At 46.7% G+C, this 27,372-nt stretch overlaps 1 protein-coding gene across 23 annotated transcripts in view; it reads right to left on the reverse strand.

The window, feature by feature from the left end:
• MADD (MAP kinase activating death domain) overlaps positions 1-27,372 on the reverse strand; it is a 987,832-nt gene that overhangs the window by 564,167 nt on the left and 396,293 nt on the right. For all 23 annotated transcript variants that reach the window (XM_085646575.1, XM_085646564.1, XM_085646561.1 and 20 more), the window contains one exon: positions 14,981-15,167. In XM_085646575.1, the coding sequence (XP_085502701.1) occupies positions 14,981-15,167 (187 nt within the window). The remainder of the gene's footprint in view (positions 1-14,980; positions 15,168-27,372) is intronic.

Genomic DNA, 27,372 nt, shown 5'->3' on the forward strand with positions numbered 1-27,372 from the left:
ATGTAGAGAGAACAAAAACCCCAAATAGGGTCCGCTATGCGCTCCTACTATCCCCTCAAATTGAACCAAATCATTTCACCAAACTCTAAATGCTAAACCACATTGCACATAAAATTCTAACAAGTTAATCCAACATGGTCTGTCCAGCCCAATAGCTGCGTTAAAAAAGGAGCAGACACTCAAAACTGTCTCGGTATAACTTAGGGATTGTGGATGGAGAGCTGGTCTACAGCGTCAGGAACCTAGCTTCCGTAACAAGGGAATCAGAGTGTTTTTGTGCTAGGCTGTGCATTTGAAAAAGAACAGAGTGCAGTAATGATCGCGCGGATTGACCCTCTGGGTCAAAAAATGTTTAAAGAATAGGGACCCTGCTTTGAAGCGAAAGAGAATTGACCGGTCCCATCTTGACAAATCCAGAGATAAATATAAAGGGAGTTCATCAATAGGTAAACGACTATAATAAAGCGACACCGAGGGTTTCCAGCATGGTCTTTGCGCAGACGTCCTTAAAGAGTGCGTTCACCTCCATCTTGGCATTTTTGGGAATACGGCTGGATTCAGTAAACCTACAGGATATGCCAGGGACCCAAAGGTATCTGGTATAGATCTCAACCAAGGTATGAAATAAGCCTCGTCTAGCATCAGGCACTCAGATAGAATGCCCTTCCATAGCTGAGCAGCCGGGTTCAAGCAGATATAATGTCCTTCCATAACATAGCATACGGGTTCGACCAGATATAATATCCTTAACATAGATTAGCAGACGGGTTCGACCAGATATAATGTCCTTACATAGCTTAGCAGCCGGGTTCGACCCGATATAATGTCCTTCCAGAGCTTAGCAGCCGGGTTCGACCCGATATAATGTCCTTCCAGAGCTTAGCAGCCGGGTTCAACCCGATATAATGTCCTTCCAGAGCTTAGCAGCCGGGTTCGACCAGATATAATGTCCTTCCATAGCTTAGTAGCCAGGTTCGACCAGATATAATGTCCTTCCATAGCTTAGCAGCCGGGTTCGACCAGATATAATGTCCTTACATAGCTTAGCAGACGGGTTCAACCTGATATAATGTCCTTCTAGAGCTTAGCAGACTGGTTCGACCCAATATAATGTCCTTACATAGCTTAGCAGCTGGGTTCGACCAGATATAATGTCCTCTCATAGCTTAGCAGCCCAGTTGGACCAGATATAATGTCCTTCCATAGCTTAGCAGCCGGGTTCGACCAGATATAATGTATTTACATAGCTTAGCAGCCGGGTTCGACAAGATATAATGTCCTTCCAGAGCTTAGCAGCCCGGTTCGACCAGATATAATGTCCTTACATAGCTTAGCAGCTGGGTTCGACCAGATATAATGTCCATCCATAGCTTAGCAGCCCGGTTCAACCAGATATAATGTCCTTCCATAGCTTAGCAGCCGGGTTCAACCAGAAATAATGTCCTTCCATAGCTTAGCAGCCGGGTTCGACCAGATATAATGTACTTGCATAGGTAAGCAGCCGGGTTTTACCAGATATAATGTCCTTACATAGCTTAGCAGCTGGGTTCGACCAGATATAATGTCCATCCATAGCTTAGGAGCCCAGTTCAACCAGATATAATGTCCTTCCATAGCTTAGCAGCCAGGTTCGACCAGATATAATGTCCTTCCATAACTTAGCAGCCGGGTTTGACTAGATATCATAATAAATTGGCGCCAGCTGGATCTTATCTTCTAAGAATCCCTGATTTAACTCATAGTGGGTAATAAGACTAGAGGTGGACGGTGGTAAACTCCGGTAATGTCACAAAAAGTGTTTTTTCTCAGCCTGTAAAGAACAACATTTACTAAAACCCCAAACTCCTGCACCGTGTTACGAGTTATAAACTTTCAGTGGCCCCCCCTAATAGCCGGTCAAATAAGGTTATAGACTGTACCGGCCTGAGCAAGGTGGGGGTTCCACGATCCCTATGAACTGAACGTTAGCCCTAAGTAGCAAAAGCTATCAACAGTAGTAAAGCATGCACATCAATATTAATTTTATTTAATCCTAATTTGCTCGAGCAACAAGACATGATGTGTGACTTTGTAGAACTAGTTTTTTAAGTTCAAATTGAGCATAAAAGAAGCAAAACTGCCCACCTGATGTCTCAATGAATTTGGAGTGAGGGATAGCAACACCGCATCATCAGTATACAGTAAAGCCAGAATTGGGGAACCTGCGATTCTGGGTATGTCGGGAGGGGATGTGGATAAGTGGGCATAGATTTCAACAGATCTATAGGTACCCCATCTGGCCCCGGAGCTTTCCCACCTTTACTGTGACGGATAGCAGACTCCACTTCCTGCAGTGTTCATGAGAGTGGAGAGGAGTTCTGCAATCTGTTATGGAGGAGAGCGGACATAATTGGTGCGTCCTTAATATGGTGCATAGACGCAAAGTAGGTGACCCAGTCCATGCCCGAGATGTTATTTTGCAGAAGGGGGTTAATGGGGGGATTTCTAGTTCTAATTAGCTTTACAAGGTTGCAGAAGGATTAAGCGTTTGTACCCCGATAAGTGTGTCCCAAAAGCTCCCAATCTTTTTTTAAATATATTTCCCTCTTCCTGTTTGTGAGCGCGATTTTGTACTCCGAATGTGCCAGGGAGATTCCGCTCCTAATTCTGGAGCGTGTGTTTCGAGCCATCCGCAGCATCTCCATTTGCCATGGAATAAGCCCAGTTGAACCATCTTCGGTCCGTATTCGAGGTACAGACTGGCTTGAACATGGACTCGCTGATAGTACATGTTCAACTATTATAATGTAAAGCCACGGAGTCCGGTTCATTCTCTGCTAGACCGTAGAGGACATTCTTTAGGTGCCACCTAAGTAAGGCGGCTGGTGAATATTGTGAAGAGCCGGGCCAACCTTAAGCCATCGGAGGGGTGATATGTAATGGAAGCTAAACTACTACTACCGGCGAGACCCTTGAGCGGTCAGAGCAAAGCAGCGCTCAGGGAGTTTGGACGGCCCCAATCTGAAAGCAGGATCTCTCCTTTAGAGAAGCTCTCACCCCCTCCCCTAAATGACGTCAACGTATTACTTGCTCCCCCTAGGAATCAACGAGGCCGAGGGCAGTGAGATACTGAAGGAGCTCTGCCTCTCTTGTGTCTTGCATAATGCAATGCCCACTCATATAAGTGTCTTGTGTCTTGAGCTAATCTTTGCGTTAAAGTCGCTGCAGAGGGAAAGTGAGCTTGAAAGGCACAGTTATCAGCCTTAGTTTGTAATGGAGATCTAAAACTAACCAAGCTACTGTAATGTATGCATCTGGCATTGATAACATCGTTATTGTAAAAATGTATCCGGTAAAAAACCATGTTAGTCTTCTGTAAGCGAATTTGTAGCGCTAAAAAGGAAGAAGAACTAGATTCAACTTGCGATACCTCTAACTGGAGGCGCAGGCTGACCCAGGGCGTTCATCCGCCAGCCGCTCGGCCACAGGGAGAGGGAATACCAGGACTTGAATAAGCACATCTCTCAAAACGTGGTGCAAGAGTGAGCCAGGCCTCCTGCAAAAATCAAACTTAGAAACAAATGCCCGCTAATCCTCATTATTAATAGTCCCTTGAAGGCCTGCTACGTTCCAACTAAGAACAGACAAAGATCTGCATTGCATAGGCAAAGTATGGGATGCATCTGCCGTTGACCTTAACAATGAGGTGACAGTAGATGTTACTAAAGGTTTGACGGTCATAGATGCAGTGCATGCAACAACAGGCGTAGAGGGTGCTTTAGGAACAGTAAGTCAATAGGGATCAGAAAGTGCGCCGAATCTGTTAGATATGGGTACGGAGCACGGAGTGAAAGATACAAACTGTGGGGCCTGGGCTACAGCTGGATCAATGGAGGGCGGGAGACTAACTGCGTCTGTCTGTTTAAAATGATCTGAGTGTGCATTAACAACCCCATGGCAGATGGTGGAGCTTGTAACATGTGCCCTACAGTTTGAGGAAGAATTACATGGACACTGCCTAAGGTAGAAGGGGCCTACACAAAAAAGCCATCTGTACCAAGGAGATGGAGGTACTGGCCCGATTACTGGGTCTAGCATTAGACCGCAGGTGGTGCGCCAATATAGGAGAACTAAAATTGATCACAATATAATTTCCTAGAGATCCCGCGTGATTAGACCCAATCCAGGCACATCTTCTTACATGCAGGATATCTTCAGCGTGCTGAAATGGGGCGCCTCTATATCGTGCCACCCAATCCCGGGCGATTAGGCCCAATCCAGGCACATCTTACATGCAGGATACCTTTAGCGTGCTGAAATGGGGTGCCTCTATATCGTGCCACCCAATCCCGGGCGATTAGGCCCAATCCAGGCACATCTTACATGCAGGATACCTTTAGCGTGCTGAAATGGGGTGCCTCTATATCGTGCCACCAAATCCCGGGTCATTAGGCCCAATCCAGGCACATCTTCTTACATGCAGGATATCTTTAGCGTGCTGAAATGGGGCGCCTCTATATCGTGCCACCCAATCCCGGGCGATTAGGCCCAATCCAGGCACATTTTACATGCAGGATACCTTTAGCGTGCTGAAATGGGGTGCCTCTATATCGTGCCACCCAATCCCGGGTGATTAGGCCCAATCCAGGCACATCTTCTCACATGCAGGATATCTTCAGCGTGCTGAAATGGTGCGCCTTTATATCGTGCCACCCAATCCCGGGTGATTAGGCCCAATCCAGGCACATCTTACATGCAGGATATCTTCAGCGTGCTGAAATGGGGTGCCTCTATATCGTGCCACCCAATCTAAGGTTTTATTGAAGAATTGGTCACAGGTTTCGCGCTGGTCCAGATTCAGAGAGGGTACAGCCACGTACAGACAAGCAGCTGAGGGGAGATTAATAGCTAGTAATTGTGTCTGCGACTGGAGATGTGCTGGAATCGCTCTATCCTCTGTGTCCCCCGCGGGGTTAATAAAATTGGAAGTAGATTAGGTATTTGGACTACTTTCGGACCAGTCAAGAAACTATTGTCACGCAAATGGTCTGTGTGGACTAATGGGTTGCTAGGAGTAAACGAGGCCTGTGTTGGTAGAATATGCTTTCCAGAAGATTCATCAAGTCTGTTATTGACAGAGTGGTGCCTGCTAGAAGTACTAGTTGTAGTTCCTTTAGAGGGGCCTGAAAGGCCGGTACTGAGTGCAACCAAATTTGACTCAATAATATCCAATAATGAGACCAAGGGAGAAAGTATAGTGGTAACCATTGAACAGAGATTATCTGAGAAAGCCTTTATGGCTAGCCAGACGATCTTTGATAGAATCAGTGATGTGAGACTTCTCTTCCTTTGAAAGTACGGCTGAAACTGGGCTCCTGGGCTTGGTGTCTGGGCAGTCACGGGCTCAAATCCGGAAACTTGCAGATTCTCAGAAGGGGATAAAAGAGGACTAGCCGCCTGTCTGTGTGCCTTGTGGTCTTTAGATATTTTTGGCAATATAGTGAACAGACACTTATTTGTTGCAGTGCTGGGAGGGATGGAGGGTGTGACTGTGGGATGGGTGATCACACAGTTCATTGTAGTTCCTTAAATAGAAGGAGGATCAGTATTGTTTTGGGGTGAGACTACAGGCACGACCAGGTAGCCCCCGCTAATGCCATCCGAATTTACAGAAAGCCTCTCTTCAGTTCGAGCAATTTCACTGCTGATGACACTGGCGGCTTGTTCGAGCATCCGGTCAATTGAGGTAGGCTTTGAAGTGGACTTTGCTAGTGGAGATGTACTTGTGCCGCAATTGCCAGATTTTTTCATCCCCATAATTCTGGCACATAACATTTTCACTAGAAGACTAAAAAGGCAGCAGCGAGCACAAACTGAGAACCTGGGGCAAGGAGGAGGCCACTATTTCAAATTAAGAATTATGGTCACAAAACAGTACTTCTGATTTGGTTAATTATTTCCAAATGGTGGCATAGGAACTTCAACAACTTAAAGTCAAATTGGAGACTCTGGGACGAAACGGCAAGGGCTCAGAGCAGGCCCAGCCCACCAACGAGCGGCTGTGGGCTTAGAGCCTCCTGGCCGGGCCAGAGGCTCCTCCTCCCTTCAATTACCCAAGGCATACACAGGGGCACCGAGTCCCACCCCAGCACAGCAGAGCACAGAAAAGCACAAACGGGCCTCCATCGGCCCCCGAAGGTATGTAAGGGTTGTAAACAGAACTCAACACAAACAATTAAGGCTCCAGAGCCAACAAAATGAAAGTTACGGCCACATCCCTGAACATCCCATTCATTGCCTGCTCCTAACCGTAGCGCGAGGAGTGTGGAAGCGGGAACCAGGGGCAGGAGCTCACTGCTCCTGCATGCCGCTCTGGCTCCACACACCACTTCTCCTTTGCTCACTCGCCTCATTGTTTCCCTCCAATTCCGCTTCCCTCTGCTTACAAGGCTCCTCACTGAACTCACAGAACTAGGGTTTGACCTCAGCAAGATGAGATCATGGGATATGGTGCTTAACTCGATGCCGCGGCGGGGTCCCTCACCTCCACCTCCAGCGGCCAGCGGCTGGCGGTGACTGAGATGGAACCCATGCTTCTCGCAGTGGCCGCTCACATCGAAAGCCCAGAATGGCGAGTTGCGGTACACACCCTGTGGCGGAAGGTAGTTCCGTTCGGGAAGGCCACCACTCCTGAAGGTTTACTGTCTTTGGTTCCCGAGGAATATTTACAAGTTGAGGAATCTGCGATTAGAAGTATCTATCAGAACATTTCGTATTGAATCTTGGCCACAAAGCTTACTCCTCTTCTCATTCAAATGTGCATCATGTTTTTCACCGACCCCTGTTAAATACAAGTATCTGAGATTTAGGTGACCCTTTGCTTACTGTGCATTCTTTACTTGTTACGCTGAACTGGAAGTGGCATCACATACAATAAGCCTGGACTTTGAAACCCCTGTGAGCTCTTCTTATTGATGACCATATACTGATCGCCATGATTGGTTTTGAAAAACAAACAAACAAAATGACAACATACATCTTACACAGTAAAGCCAATTCCACCACCAACAGGCAGAAAAAAACACTGTTAGGGTAGGAGTATACATGCAAGCCACCCAAGCTGGAAAGCACCACCCCATTGTTAGGGTAGGAGCATACATGCAAGCCACCAAAGCTGGAAGGCACCACCCCACTGTTAGGGTAGGAGTATACATGCAAGCCACCCAAGCTGGAAAGCACCACCCCGTTACATGGGAGAGCCAAAGCTGGTAATTTAAAACCGTTGGTTCAGCCATTTGCCCCAAACCCTATGGAACTTCGCGGGACAACCATGTGCCTCAAAGAGGGCTTCCTCCTGGGCCGCGCACCAATCCACCCCCCGGCACCACTTTCGTAGAGTAGGCGGTTTGGGATGGGCCCAGGCCACTGCAATATCTCGTTTAGCCACAGCGACCGCCGTTCCCAGAAAATATTAGACCGCTCTAGAGCCGTCCAAACCATACACCCAGGAGAAGACATAAGGGATCGTGTGGAACCTTCCAACCCAAGGTCTGTGTTAGAATGGGTCAAGGCCTGGGCAAAGCCAGACCATATGGTAGAAGTCGGCCGGAGCTTGGCCGCATCATGGGTAGTCCAGTGAGGGGTGCAGCCCAGCCCTGTGTAGGCACTTGGGAGTAAGATACGCCATGTGGAGATAATAGAGCTGAATGAGGCAGTGTTTTAAGGGCATCGCGTCAGTCCACGTCCTCTAGGGGGCCCAGCCATCCCTCCCAGCGGGCCCGTAGCGAGTCCAAAGAGGTTGGGTCATTGTTCACCAGGAAACGGTATAGCCGTGACACCCCTCCCCTACCCAGATTGCACATCATGACTTGTGCCTATAACGGGCTAAACTCGGGTAGTGATGTATCTATTGGGATATGTACAGTAGGGCGTGGCGGAGCAGCAAATACTTGTAGAATTGGGAGGTGTGAAGGGTGTGGCGTTTCTGTAGATCGGGGAAGGCCTTGATGTGATCCCCCACCCAAACATCTCCAAGCAGAGAAATCCCAACATGGTCCAACTGTCGGAAACCTGTGAGGGTCGACGACTCTCGCAACCACGTACCTTGCCAGAGAGGTGCATATTGAGTAAGTTGCTTATCCCAGCACGTGTGTCGCAGAGCGGAGCGCCAGGCCACCAGGACCGTTATGGTGACTGGTGGCATCGTCTGTGGTTTGAGCTCCATATAAGTAGGCTTGAATATGTGGAAAGTCCATGTCTCTCAGTTCAGTCCTATAGGCCGGATCAGACCACCCCCAGTGAACCAGTCATGGATGACGAGGAGTCTGGTAGCCAGGTAAAAAATATGGAGATTTGTCATGCCCGTGCCTCCATCAAAGGGTGGAAGGATGCCCATATATTAATCACCAAAACTTGTGGCCCTTGGACCAGTACTGATGACCACGTATGGATCACTGTGATTGGCGGCTCTGGAAACCAGTACAAATGCCCATGTATTGATCACCATGATTGGCGGTACTGGGACAAGTACTGATGCTCATGTAACGATCACCTCGAGAGAGAACTCTGGGACTTGTACTGATGTCCATGTATTGATTACCATGACTGGTGGCTCTGGGACCAATATTGTTGGCCACATTCTGAATGGTGGCCATGGCACCAGTGTTGATGGCCTTGCATTGATCACCATGATTGGAGGCTCTGGGTCCAGTATTGATGGCCTTTTATTGATCACCATAATTGGTGGCCCAGGTCCAGTAGTGATGGCTTCTTTGTACTGATCACCATGATTGGTGGCCCTGGGACCAGTATTGATGCCCATTGATGCCCATGCATTGATCACCATTATTGCTGGCCCGTGGACCAGTATTGATGCCCATAAATTGATCACCATGATTGATAGTCCTGGAACCAGTATTGATGCCAATGTACTGATAATCATGATTTGAGGCCAAAGTCCAGTGTAGATGTCTATGTACTGATTACCATGACTGGTAGCCCTGGGATAATTAATGATAGCCAAGTACTGATTACCATGACAGGTGGCCCCGGGACAATTAAGGATGGCCATGTACTGGTCACCATGATTGGTGGCCCTGGAACTGGTATTCATGGCCATGTTTTGAAAACCTGGAGAGATGATTCTGGGATCAGTACTGATAGCCATGTATTGATGACCCGGAGAGATGACATTGGGACCAGTACTGATGCCCAGGTATTGATTACCTTGACTGGTGACCCCGAGACCTTGCATTGAACACCATGATAGGGACCAGTACTGATGGCTATGTATTTATCAGCATGATCGGCGGCCCCATGCCTATTATTGATGCGCATTTATTGATCACCATTATTGGTGGCCAGGGGGGGTGGGAGGGGCAGTATTGATGCCAATGTATTGATCACCATGATTGGCGGCCCCAGGACCAGCACTGATGGGCATGTAATGATCACCATGATTGGCGGTCCCGGGACCAGTACTGATGGGCATGTAAAGATCACTATGGGAATAGATTCTGGGACCAGTAGTGATGGCCAATGATTGGTCACCATGAGAGAAGACTCTGGGACCAGTAGTGATGGCCCTGGGTCAAGTGGTGAAGGCCATGGATTGATCACCAGTAGTGATGACCCTGGGTCAAATGGTAATGGCCATGGATTGATCACCAGTAGTGATGGCCATTGGTCAAGTGGTAATGGCCATGGATTGATCACCAGTAGTGATGACCCTGGGTCAAATGGTGATGGCCATGGATTGATCACCGGGAGTGATGGCCATTGGTCATGTGGTGATGGCCATATTTTGATCACCAGTAGTGATGGCACTGGGTCTGGTGGTGATGGCCATGGATTGATCTTCAGTAGTGATGCACTGTGTCAAGTGGTGATGGCCATATATTGATCACCAGTAGTGATGGCCATTGGTCAAGTGGTGATGGCCATTGATTGATCACCAGTGGTAATGGCACTGGGTCAAGTGGTGTTGGCCATGTATTGATCACCAGTAGTGACTGCCCTGGGTCAAGTGGTGATGACCATGGATTGATCACTGGTAGTGATGGCCCTGGTTCAAGTGGTGATGGCCATGAATTGATCACCAGTAGGGATGGCCATGGATTGATCACCAGTAGTGATGACCTTGGATCAAGTGGTGATGGCCATGGATTGATCACCAGTAGTGATGACCTTGGATCAAGTGGTGATGGACATGGATTGATCTTCAGTAGTGGTGGCCCTGGGTCAAGTGGTGATAGCCATGAATTGATCACCAGTAGTGATGGCACTGGGTCAGGTGGTGATGGCCATGGATTGATCACCAGTAGTGATGGCACTAGGTCAGGTGGTGATGGCCATGAATTGATCACCAGTAGTGATTGTTGGACCTGTCACCCCTAGGGTGGTCTCCCCATCTATTTTTGATCGTGCCTCATTTTTTCCACCCTCATTTTTGATGTTGGACTTAGGTCTCCAGGCGCCTTTTCATTGCCAATCAGTGTTAAGGTGCAGGTGCTCCCTTCTCCCAAGATGGCTGCCACAGGCCCCTGCTACTGCAGAGTGGTCTTTCATAGTAGCACCCTAGCTGCCAGGAGCTGGTTGGGACCCCACAACAATGTTGCGACACCAGCCCGCCTTTTTTGTCCCATAGGTAGAATGGGGAGGCTCCTGGAATGTGCTGGAACCTTCTAGAAGGGAGGTGTGGTTTTTACTTTTGCCGCCTTGGCTAGAGGTCACCTGACCTAGGGATACATAAGTGAGGGAGGGAACTTTTTCCAGTCAGTTGGCCAGTTGGGGTGAAGCAGAGCTGGAGAATCCACGCAGGAGTGTAGGCGGTAGGGCCTAGCCAGGGACTTATCCCTCTGAGAGTGACAGGGATTAGGTGCTGCCTCTTAAGTGAGTGAGGGATCCTGTGAAACCCACTGATCTTGCCCAGCAGTAGGAGGACCCAGGGAACCTCTGCCCAGCCTGACTAGGAAGGACCTAGTCGCCAACTCCTCCCCTACCCCCCAAGGAACAGAAACCCAAGGGCGCCAGTATCATCTGCGCCACAAAGACTGAATATTGAAACTGCAGAAGCGACATCCTGAAACTTCATGCCAATGCTGAATATTGTAACTTCATGAAACGACTGATTGCCTGACTGCTGGGGATCGACCAGGTACTGGCGCTGTGTTTCCTGCGCTGCCAGACCGGACCTGTGACCCCCTGTGCGGATCTGCTGTCGAGCGCGGAGCTGGCCGAGCTCCCGCTTAATTTGTGACCCCCCCCCCCCCCCCCCCCCCTGGTGCCAGGACCCGCAACGCGATCACCGCCACGGCCCGTAGGCCTCAGGGAAGTGTCAGTGCCAAGTCGGAGCCTGCGGAGAAGCCCGGGGCCCCGCCGCTGCCGTCGCAGCGTCAGAAGGAAGAGCGAGTGTCCGGGAGTGTCCCACACCGTTGCGCGCATCGGAAGGAGGACCCGGAGTGGAACCGAGCGACGAGACCAAGGTAACCCCCGGGGGCTGGGAGGTAGCGCGGCCGTGTGGCGGCCTGAGACTCGCCCCCACCCCCTGCTCCCCGGGAGTCGTGGGAAGGCCCGGTGCGCCCCCTGCCAAGTGGGAACGACACCGCATGCAGAGACTTTGACTTTCCCCCCTCCGTGGGATTTCCCGCCGTAATTGTGAGTCTCCCCTCCGTGGGATTACCCTCTCCTGGGGACTGCCGTTCGCAGGACTCAACAGTGCTCAAATGCGCTCTATGTCCCCGTAGCGCTGATCGTCCAATTGTATTCTACAGTGCTCAATGCGTTCTATGTCCCAGTAGCGCTGATCGTTCAATTGTATTTAACAGTGCTCAATGCGTTCTATGTTGGAGTGTTGAAGGGTATGATCCGGAGCCTGCCAGAGGGCTTGAGGCGTAAATGGGACGTCCTCCTCCCCTGCTTGTTATTCTCCTACCGGGAGTAGCGCTGATCGTCCAATTGTATTTACTAATGCTCAATGCGTTCTATGTCTCAGTAGCGCTAATCATTCCTGTGTATTCACCAGTCCTCAATACGTTCTAAGTCTATGGAGCACTGACCCCATGTGTTGCATCCACAAGCGCTCCATTCGCCAGTGAAGGTCCCAAGTGCAAGGCGCTTACTGTACCCACAACGCTTATGCTCAGGGTGCTAGGCAGACATTATACGACCTCAAGTTATGCTCCTGTGCCTTTGTTTCTTCGTAGACACCAGTAGCGCCACGTGTGCAGGCCCCGGCCCGCAGCACTAGGGAAGTTCATACTGCAGGGATTGCTGAGGTAACAGTAATGCGATGCTGTAATGCACATGTTAAAGTGTACAGGTAATGAGAAACTGTAATGCAAATGTGAATGTGTATAAGTTAAGATACATTGCCCGCCAAGATTACGGTGTGTCCTCCTTTGATTAGATAAAACCTGATTAATTTGCATTCACCTTATTGTGTGGCGTCCATTATTGTGTGCGTTTACTGCTTCAGAGGATGCGTGTGTTGTATGGTCGCTTAACACACAGGCCTTTGGGTGCCCAGCCGCTCATGTCACGTTACCCCCTTAGGGCCTAGAGATCCCAGTTCTTACAGTGATGACCTTGAATCAAGTGGTGATGGCCATGGATTGATCACCAGTAGTGATGACCCTGGTTCAACTGGTGAGGGCCATGGATTAATCACCAGTAGTGATGGCCCTGGTTCAAGTGGTGATGGCCATGGATTGATCACCAGTAGTGATGACCCTTGTTCAAGTGGTGATTGCCATGGATTGATCGCCAGTAGGGATGGTCATGGATTGATCACCAGTAGTGATGGCCCTGGTTCAAGTGGTGATTGCCATGGATTGATCACCAGTAGGGATGGCCATGGATTGATCACCAGTAGTGATGGCACTGGTCAGGTGGTGATGGCCATGGATTGATCACCAGTAGTGATGGCACTGGGTCAGGTGGTGATGGCCATGGATTGATCACCAGTAGTGATGGCACTAGGCCAGGTGGTGATGGCCATGAATTGATCACCAGTAGTGATGACCCTGGTTCAAGTGGTGATGGCCATGGATTAATCACCAGTAGTGATGAGCCTGGTTCAAGTGGTGATGGTCATGAATTGATCACCAGTAGGGATGGCCATGGATTGATCACCAGTAGTGATGGCACTGGGTCAGGTGGTGATGGCCATGGATTGATCACCAGTAGTGATGGCACTAGGTCAGGTGGTGATGGCCATGAATTGATCACCAGTAGTGATGACCTTGGATCAAGTGGTGATGGCCATGGATTGATCACCAGTAGTGATGACCCTGGTTCAACTGGTGAGGGCCATGGATTAATCACTAGTAGTGATGGCCCTGGTTCAAGTGGTGATGGCCATGGATTGATCACCAGTAGTGATGACCCTTGTTCAAGTGGTGATTGCCATGGATTGATCACCAGTAGCGATGGCCATGGATTGATCACCAGTAGTGATGGCCCTGGTTCAAGTGGTGATTGCCATGGATTGATCACCAGTAGGGATGGCCATGGATTGATCACCAGTAGTGATGGCACTGGGTCAGGTGGTGATGGCCATGGATTGATCACCAGTAGTGATGGCACTGGGTCAGGTGGTGATGGCCATGGATTGATCACTAGTAGTGATGACCTTGGATCAAGTGGTGATGGCCATGGATTGATCACCAGTAGTGATGACCCTGGTTCAAGTGGTGATAGCCATGGATTAATCACCAGTAGTGATGAGCCCGGTTCAAGTGGTGATGGCCATGAATTGATCACCAGTAGTGATGGCCATGGATTGATCACCAGTAGTGATGACCCTTGTTCAAGTGGTGATTGCCATGGATTGATCACCAGTAGGGGTGGCCATGGATTGATCACCAGTAGTGATGGCACTGGGTCAGGTGGTGATGGCCATGGATTGATCACCAGTAGTGATGGCACTGGGTCAGGTGGTGATGGCCCTGGATTGATCACCAGTAGTGATGGCACTGGGTCAAGTGGTGATGGCCATGAATTGATCACCAGTAGTGATGACCTTGGATCAAATGGTGATGGCCATGGATTGATCACCAGTAGTGATGACCCTTGTTCAAGTGGTGATTGCCATGGATTGATCACCAGTAGGGCTGGCCATGGATTGATCACCAGTATTGTTGACCCTTGTTCAAGTGGTGATTGCCATGGATTGATCACCAGTAGGGATGGCCATAGATTGATCACCAGTAGTGATGGCACTGGGTCAGGTGGTGATGGCCATGGATTGATCACCAGTAGTGATGGCACTGGGTCAGGTGGTGATGGCCATGGATTGAACACCAATAATGATGGCACTGGGACTCCTGTGAAGCATGAGATTACCACACAAAGCCCACTAACCCTAGATTGGCTCTGAATTTCCAAGAAGCAACTTCATATGCAGAACCACAAAGTGTCCTCAGTTTTAAAAAAAGCACAAGGAAGTTGTACTTTGACTTCAACCACTGAATGTATACAAAATGTGAATCTCTACTACAGATTATGCAGCAAACACATACACTACACACAGACTCCTACTCCCAGTCATGCCACACACTTTCAAGCACACACTCTAGGAAAGACCAAAACCTCAACCGCAGGAGCCTAGTTAAATTTACAGGGAGACAGCAGGGGTCCTCTCCCCTTCAAGGGTGGAGATAATTATATAATCAGCTGACGCCCACCGCCAGTTGCCCCAAAGCCTAGTACAAGTAAAAAGTAGCAATCAGACATTAAGTGGGGGTTACAGTCCGTGCAACACCAACAAGTAGAATAATGAAGCATTTCCAGTGGACTAAGACAGTCAAGTTAGCGGGAGGACAGACCCAAAGCAAACAATAAAAAAACAAAAAGCCAGGCGGACCCAGCTTTTCCAAGCTACGCTAGGATTTTGGTCACTGCACTCTCCTAATACGTCTTTTCTGTCCAGAGTACTTCCTTCCCTAAAAAGAGGTATATTACACACATTTATTTTTGGCCTCCCTCTCAAAGTGGGACTCACCACGTCCTGGATGACGTCTTGTCGGGAATCCTCCTCTGACTGGATGGTGCGGTTCAGCTTGCTGAGGATGAAGGCACGAAGCTGTTCACTCTCGAGCAAGCGGCGCACCTTCTTCATGTTCAGCCATTTCACGCCCTGGCCCTCCAGCACATTCAGCGCCACCTCCTTCAGAAACTGCTGGTTCTCACTGTAGGCAGAAGATGGATGACGAGAAACAGTGGGTTCAAGAAAGCAGCAACTGACACCAAATCAGAAGTCTCTCTCTTCACTTTCTCTCCTGCCCCTCTACTCAGTCAGTCTGTCAGTCTAAATACTTTTATTCAGCTATTAAAGCTATAAAAAGACAGGCAGATTAAGCAATACAGAATTGTTAAAGAGATACATTAAAACATAAAGAGCTGTAAGTTCATTGAAGTGGTGGTTTTGTTGCGATAGAACAAGATTAAGAAATGTATAAAGAAAATTAGTTAATCAAAAATATTACATTATAAAAGAAAACTTCATGTACATGATGGTCCCTTGGCCCCAAGATGGAAACTTTTCACCTTATAATATCTCATAAAAATGATAGATAAAGACAAACATGTCTTTAAATATATAGAATAGGAGAATTGTTAATGAAAAATTCAATTCTCAGAGGGCAAGATGGCCGCGGACGAGCTGAGCTGAGCAGTCGCTGCTGACCTCTCCTCTTGGCAGTAAACGGAGGATGATGCATTGGTTATTGTAATCAGACCCTGATGGCTTTTCTTTATACGTGGTACACAGATTTACATTCTCCGGTCTGGATTCTCACTGAAGCGCCTAATCTAACAGAACTGACTCGACTAAGCGAGAGCTTTGTGAGACTGTGGAGCGCATGCTGGAGGTCTTGCTGTAATCTAAAACTACGGAATCTACACTTGTATAACATGCCGCCTCGTACCGTCAAAGCTGATAAGGCGAGAGAGAAAGCAAAAGATCAAACACCCTTGTCAAAAGACTCAGCGGGGGAAACAACGGCGTATATTAGAGAGCTAGGGGCTACTCGGAAGATAATGCCCCCACAGCGGTTAAAGAAGACTGAGACAAGGAGAGCAGAGAAGCCCGCTACAATCACCCCTTCTGACTCAGGCAGCCTGTTAGACGCAAAGTCACAGAAGCCGGGAAAACTTGACGAGGGGATAGAAAACTCTGCTAGATCAGGGAATATTAAATCTAAAATCAGAGAGACTCCCCTCAGACAACCTACCTTATCTGAAGTGTTCGCAGGTCAATCCATGGCACCAGGTACCCGGACACTAAGCGAAACCGGTAGAACCAGACACAGCGGCGATCTCGGCGAGCTCGGGAGCGTCCTCGAGGACGCTGGAGGCGCGTCAGGCACGGACGCTCCCGTTGCTCAGCAACAGCAGACCCAGCAGACCCAGCAGCTCAACAATACTGATGGAACCCAGGAGCCGTCGGGACTTCGTACAGAACCTGCCTCTGCAAGGGGTTCTCCCCCTCTACGCACCGAGGGCTCACAGCCAGGTAATGCTACCTCGGGGGGAATGCGGACTGTGGATGCAGAGATGATGGAGGCAATTACGATGCTCGAGACAGAGCTAAGAGACCCTAAGGCCCCTAAATCTTTTGAATCCGTGAAGGGGCCGCTGCCCATCGGCGGAAACTCTTTGTGCCTCACACCAGGGGCAAGGCAGCTCGACTACAAGGAGTTGGCGCTGTTGAGGGAAAAAGGTGAGGTGGGGTCGGGTGATGGCGAGAGGTTTTTTTCCCTTAACGAAGATTCAGACTCACAATCAGTCCTGCCGAGCGAGGACCTCACAGAGGAGGATGAGGAAGATGAAGATAATGAAGTGGAAGAGGTTTCAGTATCTGACTCCAGCTCCTCTGGGGGGGATATTGGCCTGAACGCAGGTAACGACTCAACTACGAGGAAGAGACAAGTAAAGTTAAAATCAAGCAATCCGCAGATTGGTTCGCTGGGGGGGACTGAGAGAGGATTGCTGTGGGATTATTCAGGAACCTCTCAGACATATCAGGAGGATGACGTCAATGGGCCATTGAGACAGAATGCTCCTTTTGACACCCTGCTTAATATGTTAAAACAAATACAAACAGAAGCTAGAGTCGTCAGCCGGAAAGCGAGGCAAGACGCAAAAAAGATTCAATCTTCATTGAGGAAAACTAATAAGCTGTATGGCGAGCTGGTTGGTAGAGTTACGGAGGTGGAGGAGCGTACGAGTAAGCTCTAAGATGACTGTAGCAGCTGGCAGACTTTTAAAATAGATCAAGAAAAGGCGACAGAGGACTTGCATTGGAAAATGGAGGACTTTGAAAATCGCCAAAGGCGAAATAATGTCAGAATTCTGGGTGTGGCTGAAGGGATCGAAGGTCTGGACATAATGCGCTTTGTGGTTAATCTACTTAGAGGAGCGTTCCCGGAGTTGCAGTGGCAGTGGGACAGAGAAGTCCAGAGGGCGCATAGGTTTCCTCATACACCCAAAAAGGGGTATGGGGCAGATGGTGGAGGCAAGGCGGCTTATCCAAGAGCTATTTTAGTCTATTTTGGGAATTTTCTTCTTAGACAGGAAGTTATTGAGAAGGCAAGGCCTAATAATAAGAGGTCATTTGATGGCGTCACATTTTTTGCTAGGCCGGATTTCTGCCACGTGACGGTTGAACGAAGATGGAGGTTGAGGCAGTTGATCCCAAACTTCCAGGCATTACGTTCAGAAGCTTATTTATTGTTCCCTGCCAAGCTGAAATTAATTACTCAAGGTAGAGTCAGGATGTTCTTTTCTGAGGTCAAAGCCCAGCAATTTATAGACGAGCTGAAAAAACAGGGTTCATAATATCTTTACCTGGTCTGTTTGTTCTTAATGTAAGCTGAGGTGTTCAGAAATCCTATTCACAGTCTCAGGGGGTATCAGTTAGCTAGTACTAGCATTAGTTTGGAGATGAAGTGGGGAGAGGGGTACGACTATAGCCGCTCGGAACCGGCTACATATAGGTCTCATTGACCTATTTGCCTGTTCAGGGGAGGGTGGGGGGGGGGGGTGAAGGGAAGGGAAGGGAGGGGAGTTGGGTGAGGGGGGTCTTTTTTGGGTAAAATTTTGTATTCTTGGTGGCTTGATAATGCACATTTTTTTGCACAGACACATTCTTATTTTTACCCCACTCTTGTGGGTAGCATGGTACACACAAAGTAGGAGCAATAGACAGTATCAAAGGATGGTATCTCGATGTAATTATTGGTTGTTAACATTATGGCGGATTAGGAGTAGGAATTCCGCTGATCTCCTGTAATGCCTTGCAAGATTGCTTCAATCAATGTTTGTGGGTTGAATAATCCTGGGAAAAGAGTGAAAGTAGCAGGGTTGTTGAGTTCTTTGCAGCTGGACTTGGTTTGTCTCCAGGAAACTCAAATTGAAGAAACACAGATGTATTTGTTAAAGCAGCTTGGTTATGAAGTATTAGCAGCAAGTAAACAAGGGACTAGAACAAGGGGAGTAGCAATATTAGGTAGGAAAAGGGATTTGGTGGTGCATCGGAAAAAAGAGGACCAATGGGGTAGGTGGGTGATGGTAGAGCTGTGTACGGATTACATTAGCTACAATATATGGTTCTACGGAAGATGATCCTGATGTCTGGCAGTTTTTGGATATCGAACTGGCACAGTGGCCAGAACCCATTATATGTTGTGGAGATTTTAACATTCACGTTCCAAATAGCTCCTTTTTAGAACCCGGGGGATGGTATCCAGGGAGAAAGAGGAAGACATTTAAAGCCCTGTCCAATATGGTTCAACACAACTCCCTTTCCGATCCATGGATAAAGCTGCATCCCCTTATAGATGGTAGCACCTACTTTTCGGCCCCGCATAAAGTATTGGTTAGGCTGGATTACTTTCTAATTTCTAATTCCCTAATCTCTCATGTAAAAATCGAGAAACAACCTAGAATTATTTCAGACCACAGCCCTTTAGTTTTAACATTAAATATTACACAGATAAGTGTTATAAAAACTCAGTGGACTTTTGAGCGCACACTGTTAAGGGATGTTGCTTATCAGAAACGAATGGAATCATGGATAAAGCTCTTCTGGGAAATTAATAGAGACACTGCCCCTCCTGGCGTGGTGTGGGATTGCTTTAAAGCTGGGGTCAGAGGAGAAACACTGAGTTATGTATTGGCTAAACGGAAAAGTGTAAGAAGACACCTGGATGATATAAGGGTTAGATTACTGGCAGCAGAAGACAATCTTGCTAGAGCTATAATACAGGGGCTCCCACTTGAGACTTATCTAGCTAGCATTACTATCCTTAAATGGGATGCCACTGAAGGCATGAGCTCGAAAGCCGCTGAAAAGTACTTAGCGCGTAAACAAGATTCATACGAGCTGAGTGAGAGAGTTGGACACATCCTCGCTGTCAGAACTAGGCAGCGCGTAGCCATGGCTGACATTAAGGAAATTCAAGATAGTCAGGGCAACTTAGTCACTGATCCCGACCTTGTTAGGGAGGAGTTTCGGAAATTTTATGCTAAACTCTACACTAGGGATGAGGGGAGTACTTCATTAGAGATCGAAGTGGATCGGTATCTTAGGGACATTACAGCTTCCTTCTTGTCATTACAGGACAGAGAGGGGCTCGATGCTCCCTTTCATCTAGATGAATTTAAGGGATCTTTGGGTGGTCTGCCTTCGGGAAAAGCTGCTGGGCCAGACCAATTCCCGGTTGAATTCTATAAACTGTTTCAGGATATCATAGCGGTAGATATGCTTAACGTCATGCTACATACACAGCGGGGGGGTCTCCTCCAGAGTCCTGGGGAATGGCAGATATCATAGTTATTCCTAAAAAAGGTAAACCCCCAACACTCCCAGGATCATATAGACCCATTACTCTTATGAATTCTGACATAAAAATTTACTCAAAAATGCTTGCGATGAGGCTTGGAGGTAACATAGAGCAGCTAGTAAGTTCTTCGCAGCATGGTTTTATACCAGGCAAGGGAACCACTCAGCATGTCAGGACGGTCATTACAATGTTTGATGCCGCAGGGTCCCTGGGTGACCCTATCGCAGCACTGTTTCTAGATGCCGAAAAGGCCTTCGATAGGGTCGCCTGGGGATTTCTTTGGGCAGTTCTGAGATGGTGTGGTATTGGAGATGGCTTTATAACTGCTCTCCAAGCTCTATACGTAGGTCCAACAGCCAAAATTAGAGTAAACAGAGGTCATTCAGACATAGTGGCAATCTCTAGGGGCACGAGACAGGGATGTCCCTCATCTCCCCTGCTCTTCGCACTATTTCTTGAGCCTTTTTTACGAAGGTTGGAGAAAAACAATAAAATCTCCCCAATGGTCTTAAATGGCCGCGTAATCAAAATCTTGGCATACGCAGATGACGTCGCCATACTCACTCCGAATCCGGATCTAGCTGTCGGCGAGGTTGAAAGGGAAGCTGGCATATTTGGGCAATTTTCGGGCTATAGGTTGAACAGGTCTAAGACCCAGATAGTTAAGAATAAACATGTTTCTTGTACTGACAATAGAGTCGCCCTCTCCGCTATATATCTTGGAATAGTAATAGCTGCAAATTTGGACACTCTCGTTGAGTTAAATATAAGCCCTCTGGTTGGTAAAGTAAAAATAGACTTAGAGAGAATCAATAACCTACATCTCTCGCTAGTTGGCTGTACCAACGTACTAAAAATGAGCATTCTACCAAAGTTTCTCTACCTATTCAGAGCAATTCCGTTAATTTTTGAAGCTAAGTGGTTTAATACTTTGGAAAGCATCTTTAATAAATTTATATGGATCCACGGGAAAACTCGTAGGGCTTATAGATTTATGACTCTACCGAGAGACAGAGGCGGATGGGGAGCCCCGGATTTCAGACTATATTATTTAGCATCTGCTCTTCAATATATGCAGGGTTTAATCGGAGGAGGGGGACATCTTCAGAAAGTTACTTCCTCATCTACAGATGTCTATGCAATTCTATTAGGTCAGGAGACAGAAAATTGCTTCTTATATTATACCGATCTTGCGCATCTAAGAGGGAAGCAGTTTAGGACTCTTCACGCGGCCATACATATCTGGAAGGCTTTTCAGAAACGGATGGGACTTGGCCGATTTAATAGATATGTCAGATTATATAATAATAAGCTGTTTCCCTCTGAAATTTTTTCAGACTCAGTTATGGCCACATGGAATCAAAAAGGAATTACACAAATTGGGGATTTAAGAGACCCTGAGGGAGTGGTACAGTTCGAAGCTCTTGTAAATAAGGATGACTTGTCTAGAAAAGATTTTTTTAAATATTTGCAGGTCAGAAGCTTTCTTGGGGATAAGCGTGGCGGCACAGCAGGATATAACATTAATGACTTTATGGAGACATTAATTAATGGTGGTTTACATACTATCAGGTCAGCGTATGCATTATTAACTAAAACTAAAGTAGATGATTTGGACAAACATAGTCGCAAGTGGGCTGAGAAACTTGGAGGAGAAACTGAGGATTTTCAGGAGTCGCTTGAATTGGGTTGTACCATCCTACGTTCTGCTCCTCTACAATCCCAACATTATAAAACCTTATTCTCGCTATATCATACACCTGCTAGAATCGCCAAATGGGGGGGTAGAGCAGGGATAAACTGCCCTCGCTGCAACACATCTGAGGCTGATATAGTTCATATGTTTGCCACTTGCCCTCAACTACATACTCTTCTCAGGGATATAGAGGATTTTTTGGATAGGGCACTTGGGATACAGATATCCCTCTCCCCCTCTTGGATTTTGCTTGGAATAGGTCACGATGGAATTAGTAATGATGTTAAGGAGTTTGTCTTTATGACAATGGCGGTATTCAGATTAATCATAGCTAGGGCTTGGTTAGATAAAACTCCTCCATCAATCCAAGTATGGTTAGCAAATCTTATTGCGACATTTAATCTGGAAAAACCTATGTACGCAAAAAAGGGTAGAGCAGGGAAGGCTCTGGGTAAAAGAATTTGGGAACCGTTAGCGAGGTGGAGAGAGGGGATAGGGTAAGTTGGTAGTATTTAAACCATTACTCGGTTTTGATTTGGTTAGCTGGATTATACTTTGCATAAAAAAGTAGAAAATGTTTATGTTGTACTAATGTTTAATTGCATGTATTATGTATTAAATGTGCACTGTTTACTGAGAAAATAATAAAAATAATGTAAAAAAAAAAAAAAAAAAATTAAATTCTCTCTTAATTCTTTATGCTTGCCAGATATACCCAAGAACTGCATGGCATACAAGGATGGAGTCTATCCGCTGTAAAAGGCATACGCCAAGCCTGCAAGTTCTTAAGATATTCAGGCGTAAAATGGACGTCAAAAACTGGACTCTAGGCAAGTTATGAAAACCAAGAAAAAACAAAATGGATGAGAGATTACCAGCTTAAATTATCACAGGGACAGCAAGTTAATGAGGAAAACCATGTTCCCAGTTGAGGAAAAGCTGACAAAAATCTACAGCGCACAGTCTAAAATGAATAAGATAAAATCTGTGTTCAGTATTGGAGACCCATAACAAATGAGGCTCGACCCACTCCATCGTCATAATCTCCACATATCGGCAGACAGCGTTCATTGCCTGGATTTTTGTGTTTCTTAGGGTTATTCGACGACTGTAAAAAGAGATTTCACTGTGGCTCTGGATTTAATATCAATAGTGTTTGAGGAATAAAATACATTTGGGACGCCATGGGATGGAGTTCCAATGGTCCAGTTTAATATAGTCGGCAAAACCTTGTAGAGAAACATTTGTATGAGGTGAGTGCCGTCTCTTCAGCCACAATAAGAGCGGGACAAGTTTCATTTTGTCGCCTCTGTACGGAAGTCCAACTTCAGAACGAGTTGTAAAACTGGAAGTAGCCATTGGAAATGCGAGTAGTCTGCCAAGAAATGTAGTTTCCACAACATGCAGATGACATGCCTCCATATAACCCCAAACACCTGCCCCAGACATTCCCAAAGAGAGACATTTGGCTTTGGACAACTAGAATAATTCTTTAATGGGCTTATGGCCAAGTTTCGTAGAAATTTCAAAATAGCTACCACAGCCTCTGCGATTTTAGAAACATTCTGTGCTAAAAGCTTATTCCAGTTAAAATTAGAGTTCATCCTAGTACTAAGGCAGCTACAATGCTCCCCTAGTCCAAGACAACACACGCCTCTTCCTGCATCACTCTCACTTGGCTACCAGGATATTCATTTTCACCCACAAATCTTTTCATTCACTCCAACATTTGCAAACATCAACAGCTGTTTAAATTCTGCAATGTTAATAGGATTTTAGACAAGCAAAAAACATAAGCAGAGTTTCGGAAAAAACACCAAGTGCAAAGGTTACAAATTCAGAAAATAGGAAACCACCATAAAGCAAAGGACACTTTTAAAATCCAGGATTAGGAAAATGACTATCCCTGAGACTCGTGGAAGTGGACTACTGACTCAAGAGCTGCCTTGAGGCCTGATCACCACTCTTAGATAATGAAGCATCTCTGAGACTCGTGGAAGTGGTCTACCGACTCAAGACCCGCCTTGAGGCCTGATCACCACTCTTAGATAATGAAGCATCCCTGAGACTCGTGGAAGTAGACTACCGACTCAAGACCTGCCTTGAGGCCTGATCACCACTCTTAGATAATGAAGCATCTCTGAGAGTCGTGGAAGTGGACTACCGACTCAAGACCTGCCTTGAGGCCTGATCACCACTCTTAAATAATGAAACAGAACATTCTTGGAACAATCTGTGAGAAGAGAGACAAAGAAGGGACAAACTTAGGCATGGGCTAAACTTTAATGACACCGGCTAATTTGCATAATTTCGTGTTACACTTATTACGCAAATTTCTCAAAATGACTGTTATGTCCTATTGAGTAATTATGTGCCGTTCACAACAAATGTTACTACAAACACGAGTGTCCTGAACGCACACACCCGTTGCATGCGTTTGTGGATTTTTTTTTTGTGTGCAAAATACGTCCTTGTGTCATATATTGACACATTTCGTACTAAAATGTAATGCTAAATTACAGCTCTGCCCAGGGCCTTCGTCATGTTAGCAGTAGCCCGATGCAGTGCGCATGTGCCAGCGTGTTGTGAGGTATGTAGGCCTGTGTATGGTACAGTACATGGAGGCCTGAGGTTTCCATATTGGAAGCCCAGGATCCTCAGAGAGGCATGTGGAAGAGGAGGGGCCAATCTAAATCTGTGGACTGCTGGCTTTCCTCAGAGCTGGGTGGGACTCGCACAACAGATGAAGGGAGAGCCCGGCTCTCTTGTGAACTTCGAACGGGCTCTTCGAGTCTGAGAAGGTCACTGGTCCGTGGGCCCTGGACACACCTCAGGAAGGAGATGGGGCCGATAACGGAATGAAAGAATATAGCTTGATTGGAGGGGGGGGGCTTTGGTCAGCTTTTAACAGGCACATCTCAGTGAGGCTGGCACCCAGGTGTGACCCTCTAGAAGCTCCGCTGGCCTGTGTGTAGTGCTATAGGCTTTTTTTTCCCCACATCTTATCCGCTCAGGCCCACAGTTCTCATACTTTTCATGCGCTTCAGCCGCGGGGTGTCCTTGGAGGCACTCTATACGAGGCTCACATCCAGGCCATCAGCAGCCAACCCAGGACACATCAAGGGCTCTGTGTCCTGGAAGAAGCAGCTGTGGAGCTATCACATTTGGAGTCGCTCCTACTGCGACAGTCTGCTTCCTTGACAAAGTACAGGGCACTTCAATCGAGGCTGAAGGAACCAATCAGTTGATGTTTTTTTTGGATTAAGCCTTAGGGGATGGCGAGCGGGTGATAAAGGAAAGAGTAAAAAGACTACGAGTAACATAGGCACCTTAAAAAATTCTTATAGCTTAATCTTACACCCTGGCCTTTTCGCATTGTCAACTACAGGGCAGGAGGTGAACTAGGAATAGAAAGGAGGAACGGGAGATCAAGGCAGCTTAACTCTATCCAAACATACTGCAGAAGTAGTAATATTTAAGTTTATTCAGACTTATGTCCATTAAACATTAAAATACAATACAGAGGGCACAAGATGATAGCAATAAAAAAGTCCAAATTAGTATAACCATGTTAAAATCTTCTAACTAATCTGGGTCGGAACATCTGTATTTACTAGTGTTTAAAAACTTGTAATTCCTACAGCAACATCAAAAAAGGGTATATTCGCAATTAGTGCAATGGATTTTTTTTGGGGGTCGGGGGGAGGGGGGGTGGAGCAGGGGGGTGTTTTATATGGCGCAAACTTGACCCCAAAATCTAAATTATCAGTTGCGTGAAGATTTTCCAGTGATGGTGGCATTGACAGGATCGAAGGTATCCAATGTCCCTTTGGGGACCAGTTCCAACTGGGAAGTGATCTTTCAGGCTTGGGACGTGCCTGACTATATTCAGTGCTCGCCGTGAACCATCTTTCTATGATAAAGCTTCTAAATGGCTCAGTTGGGGACATCTCTTCTGGATAACAAAACCAGGCCTCCTGTGATGGATGTGGAAGAAAAGAAGACTGGTTCTTGGTCCAGATGAAAGTGTGAAAAGGTGAGACAGGTACTGGAGGGTCAAAGAATATGCAGCTCCTCCCTCATGATAACAGAACGCATTTCATTTTGTGACCAGAAGATGGTTCTTCACAAAGTGCTTCCCCTGGCTGGCTGGGCTGAAGGATTCTTGAAGCTTCTGGGCATCTTCAGCCGATCAACAGATCTCCACCAGATCTTGTGGTCACATCTGGGCCTTGTGCAGCCCTTCTTGAGATCAGGTTGACTTCTCCTGCATAGGTAAGGTTCAGTTGGGAGAGGCCCAGCAGCTAAGGGGTTAATGGACATGGCAGAAAGACTGCTGGTATATATTTGTGTACCGTGCGTTCCTGGCCAGATGACATGGAAGTATTCAAGCATATGAATGTATGAAAAATCCAAAGTTGGACAAACACTAATTATTGCCTTCCTCGTTAGGGTCTCTTATCAAATGAAAACAACTCTGTAAGAGTCAGAATCGCTCTTAAATATGATTTTACATTACGACGCACATCAAACCCCTTGCATTCTAATTTAATAAATGTAATTTGTTTAAAGCAAACACGCATTAAAAAATAGCATGGCATAAACCACATATGAAACAACACACAGTGGAAAATGCAATGTAGTACCATTGTTGAGGGAGGATAGTGGCATCGTAACTTACTCGAGGTCTGAAATCTTGTGAGTCATGACTCCTATTCACACTCAACAATTGTAAAGAATAGGGTATTACACTGACCAAACCTACAAATATACTATTTAGAACATGGCAGAGAAAATAAATATGTCCCAACACATCAAATCCCTGACCTTCGTTAATGCCTTTTCAAATAAATACTCAGACTAACCACAGGTTTCGCGCCTTTATAATATCCTCAGGTGCCAGAATGGATCTGTCATTTGTAGTGATGCTATGAGAAGTTAGGAGGCGCTGTACAGCTCTGCTGCGACTTCGCACTGCCCTGCAAGTGGCAGAACAGACCTGTATGTAAGCACAAGCCCAGTGCACTGCTGTCCGTTTTACCCATCCATCTCCTTCTAAACCCCCATAAGTGGGGGGTTGGACACATTATTAGTGTCGCCCCTTTCTCGCGGGTGGAGTACACCCTGGGTGATATTTGGTAGTGGAGAGCTTCTTTGTGATATGCAACTGTTCGTTTTTGGTATATAGAAATAATAACTAGAATATAGATTAAACAATCCATTCAATTTATGAGGGACTAAATAATAAAATCTATAGGAATGTATGTACGATTCTTGTAATTTAGTGTGCACCAACATGACCAAGTAGGACACTAGCTACGAAATAAGACTGCATTAAGATGATAACAGTAAGCCCTTTGTTTTTATCAACAGTGAGAATAGGAATGCATATCATGGGATTTTTTTAAGTACATTTTTGCGAGTGAAATTTCAAGAATAATCCCTGCAAGTAACATCGAGTGATAATGTTAAGAATATTCTTTAATCATTCTTTATTTTTAGCGCTTTATACAGCGCGAACAAGACCCGAGAGGGCGACACCACGCTTTACAGGAATAACTAAAGTAGTTACAAATACAAGGGGTAAGAGTTATACATATGCAAGGTATAAGACAGAAGACAAGAAGTCAATACAAAGATACTGAAATAGTCCCAGTCCAAGACTGGGTCTGGGTAATGCGCAGTGGGTGGCAGAGACCACATCGGTTTCCGTGGCCAGTGATTTTCTCAGTGGTGTATGGAAGGCTTAGTATAGAACTTTGGGCAGCTGAGCCACATCGGGCCTCAATATGGGAAGAATCTCCTAACTAGTAAAGCTTTCACTTCCTTCCTGAAAGTAGCTGAGGACGGGCT

This window comes from Triturus cristatus, chromosome 3_1 (assembly GCF_964204655.1).
Source record: "Triturus cristatus chromosome 3_1, aTriCri1.1, whole genome shotgun sequence".
Taxonomy (NCBI): Eukaryota; Metazoa; Chordata; class Amphibia; order Caudata; family Salamandridae; genus Triturus; species Triturus cristatus.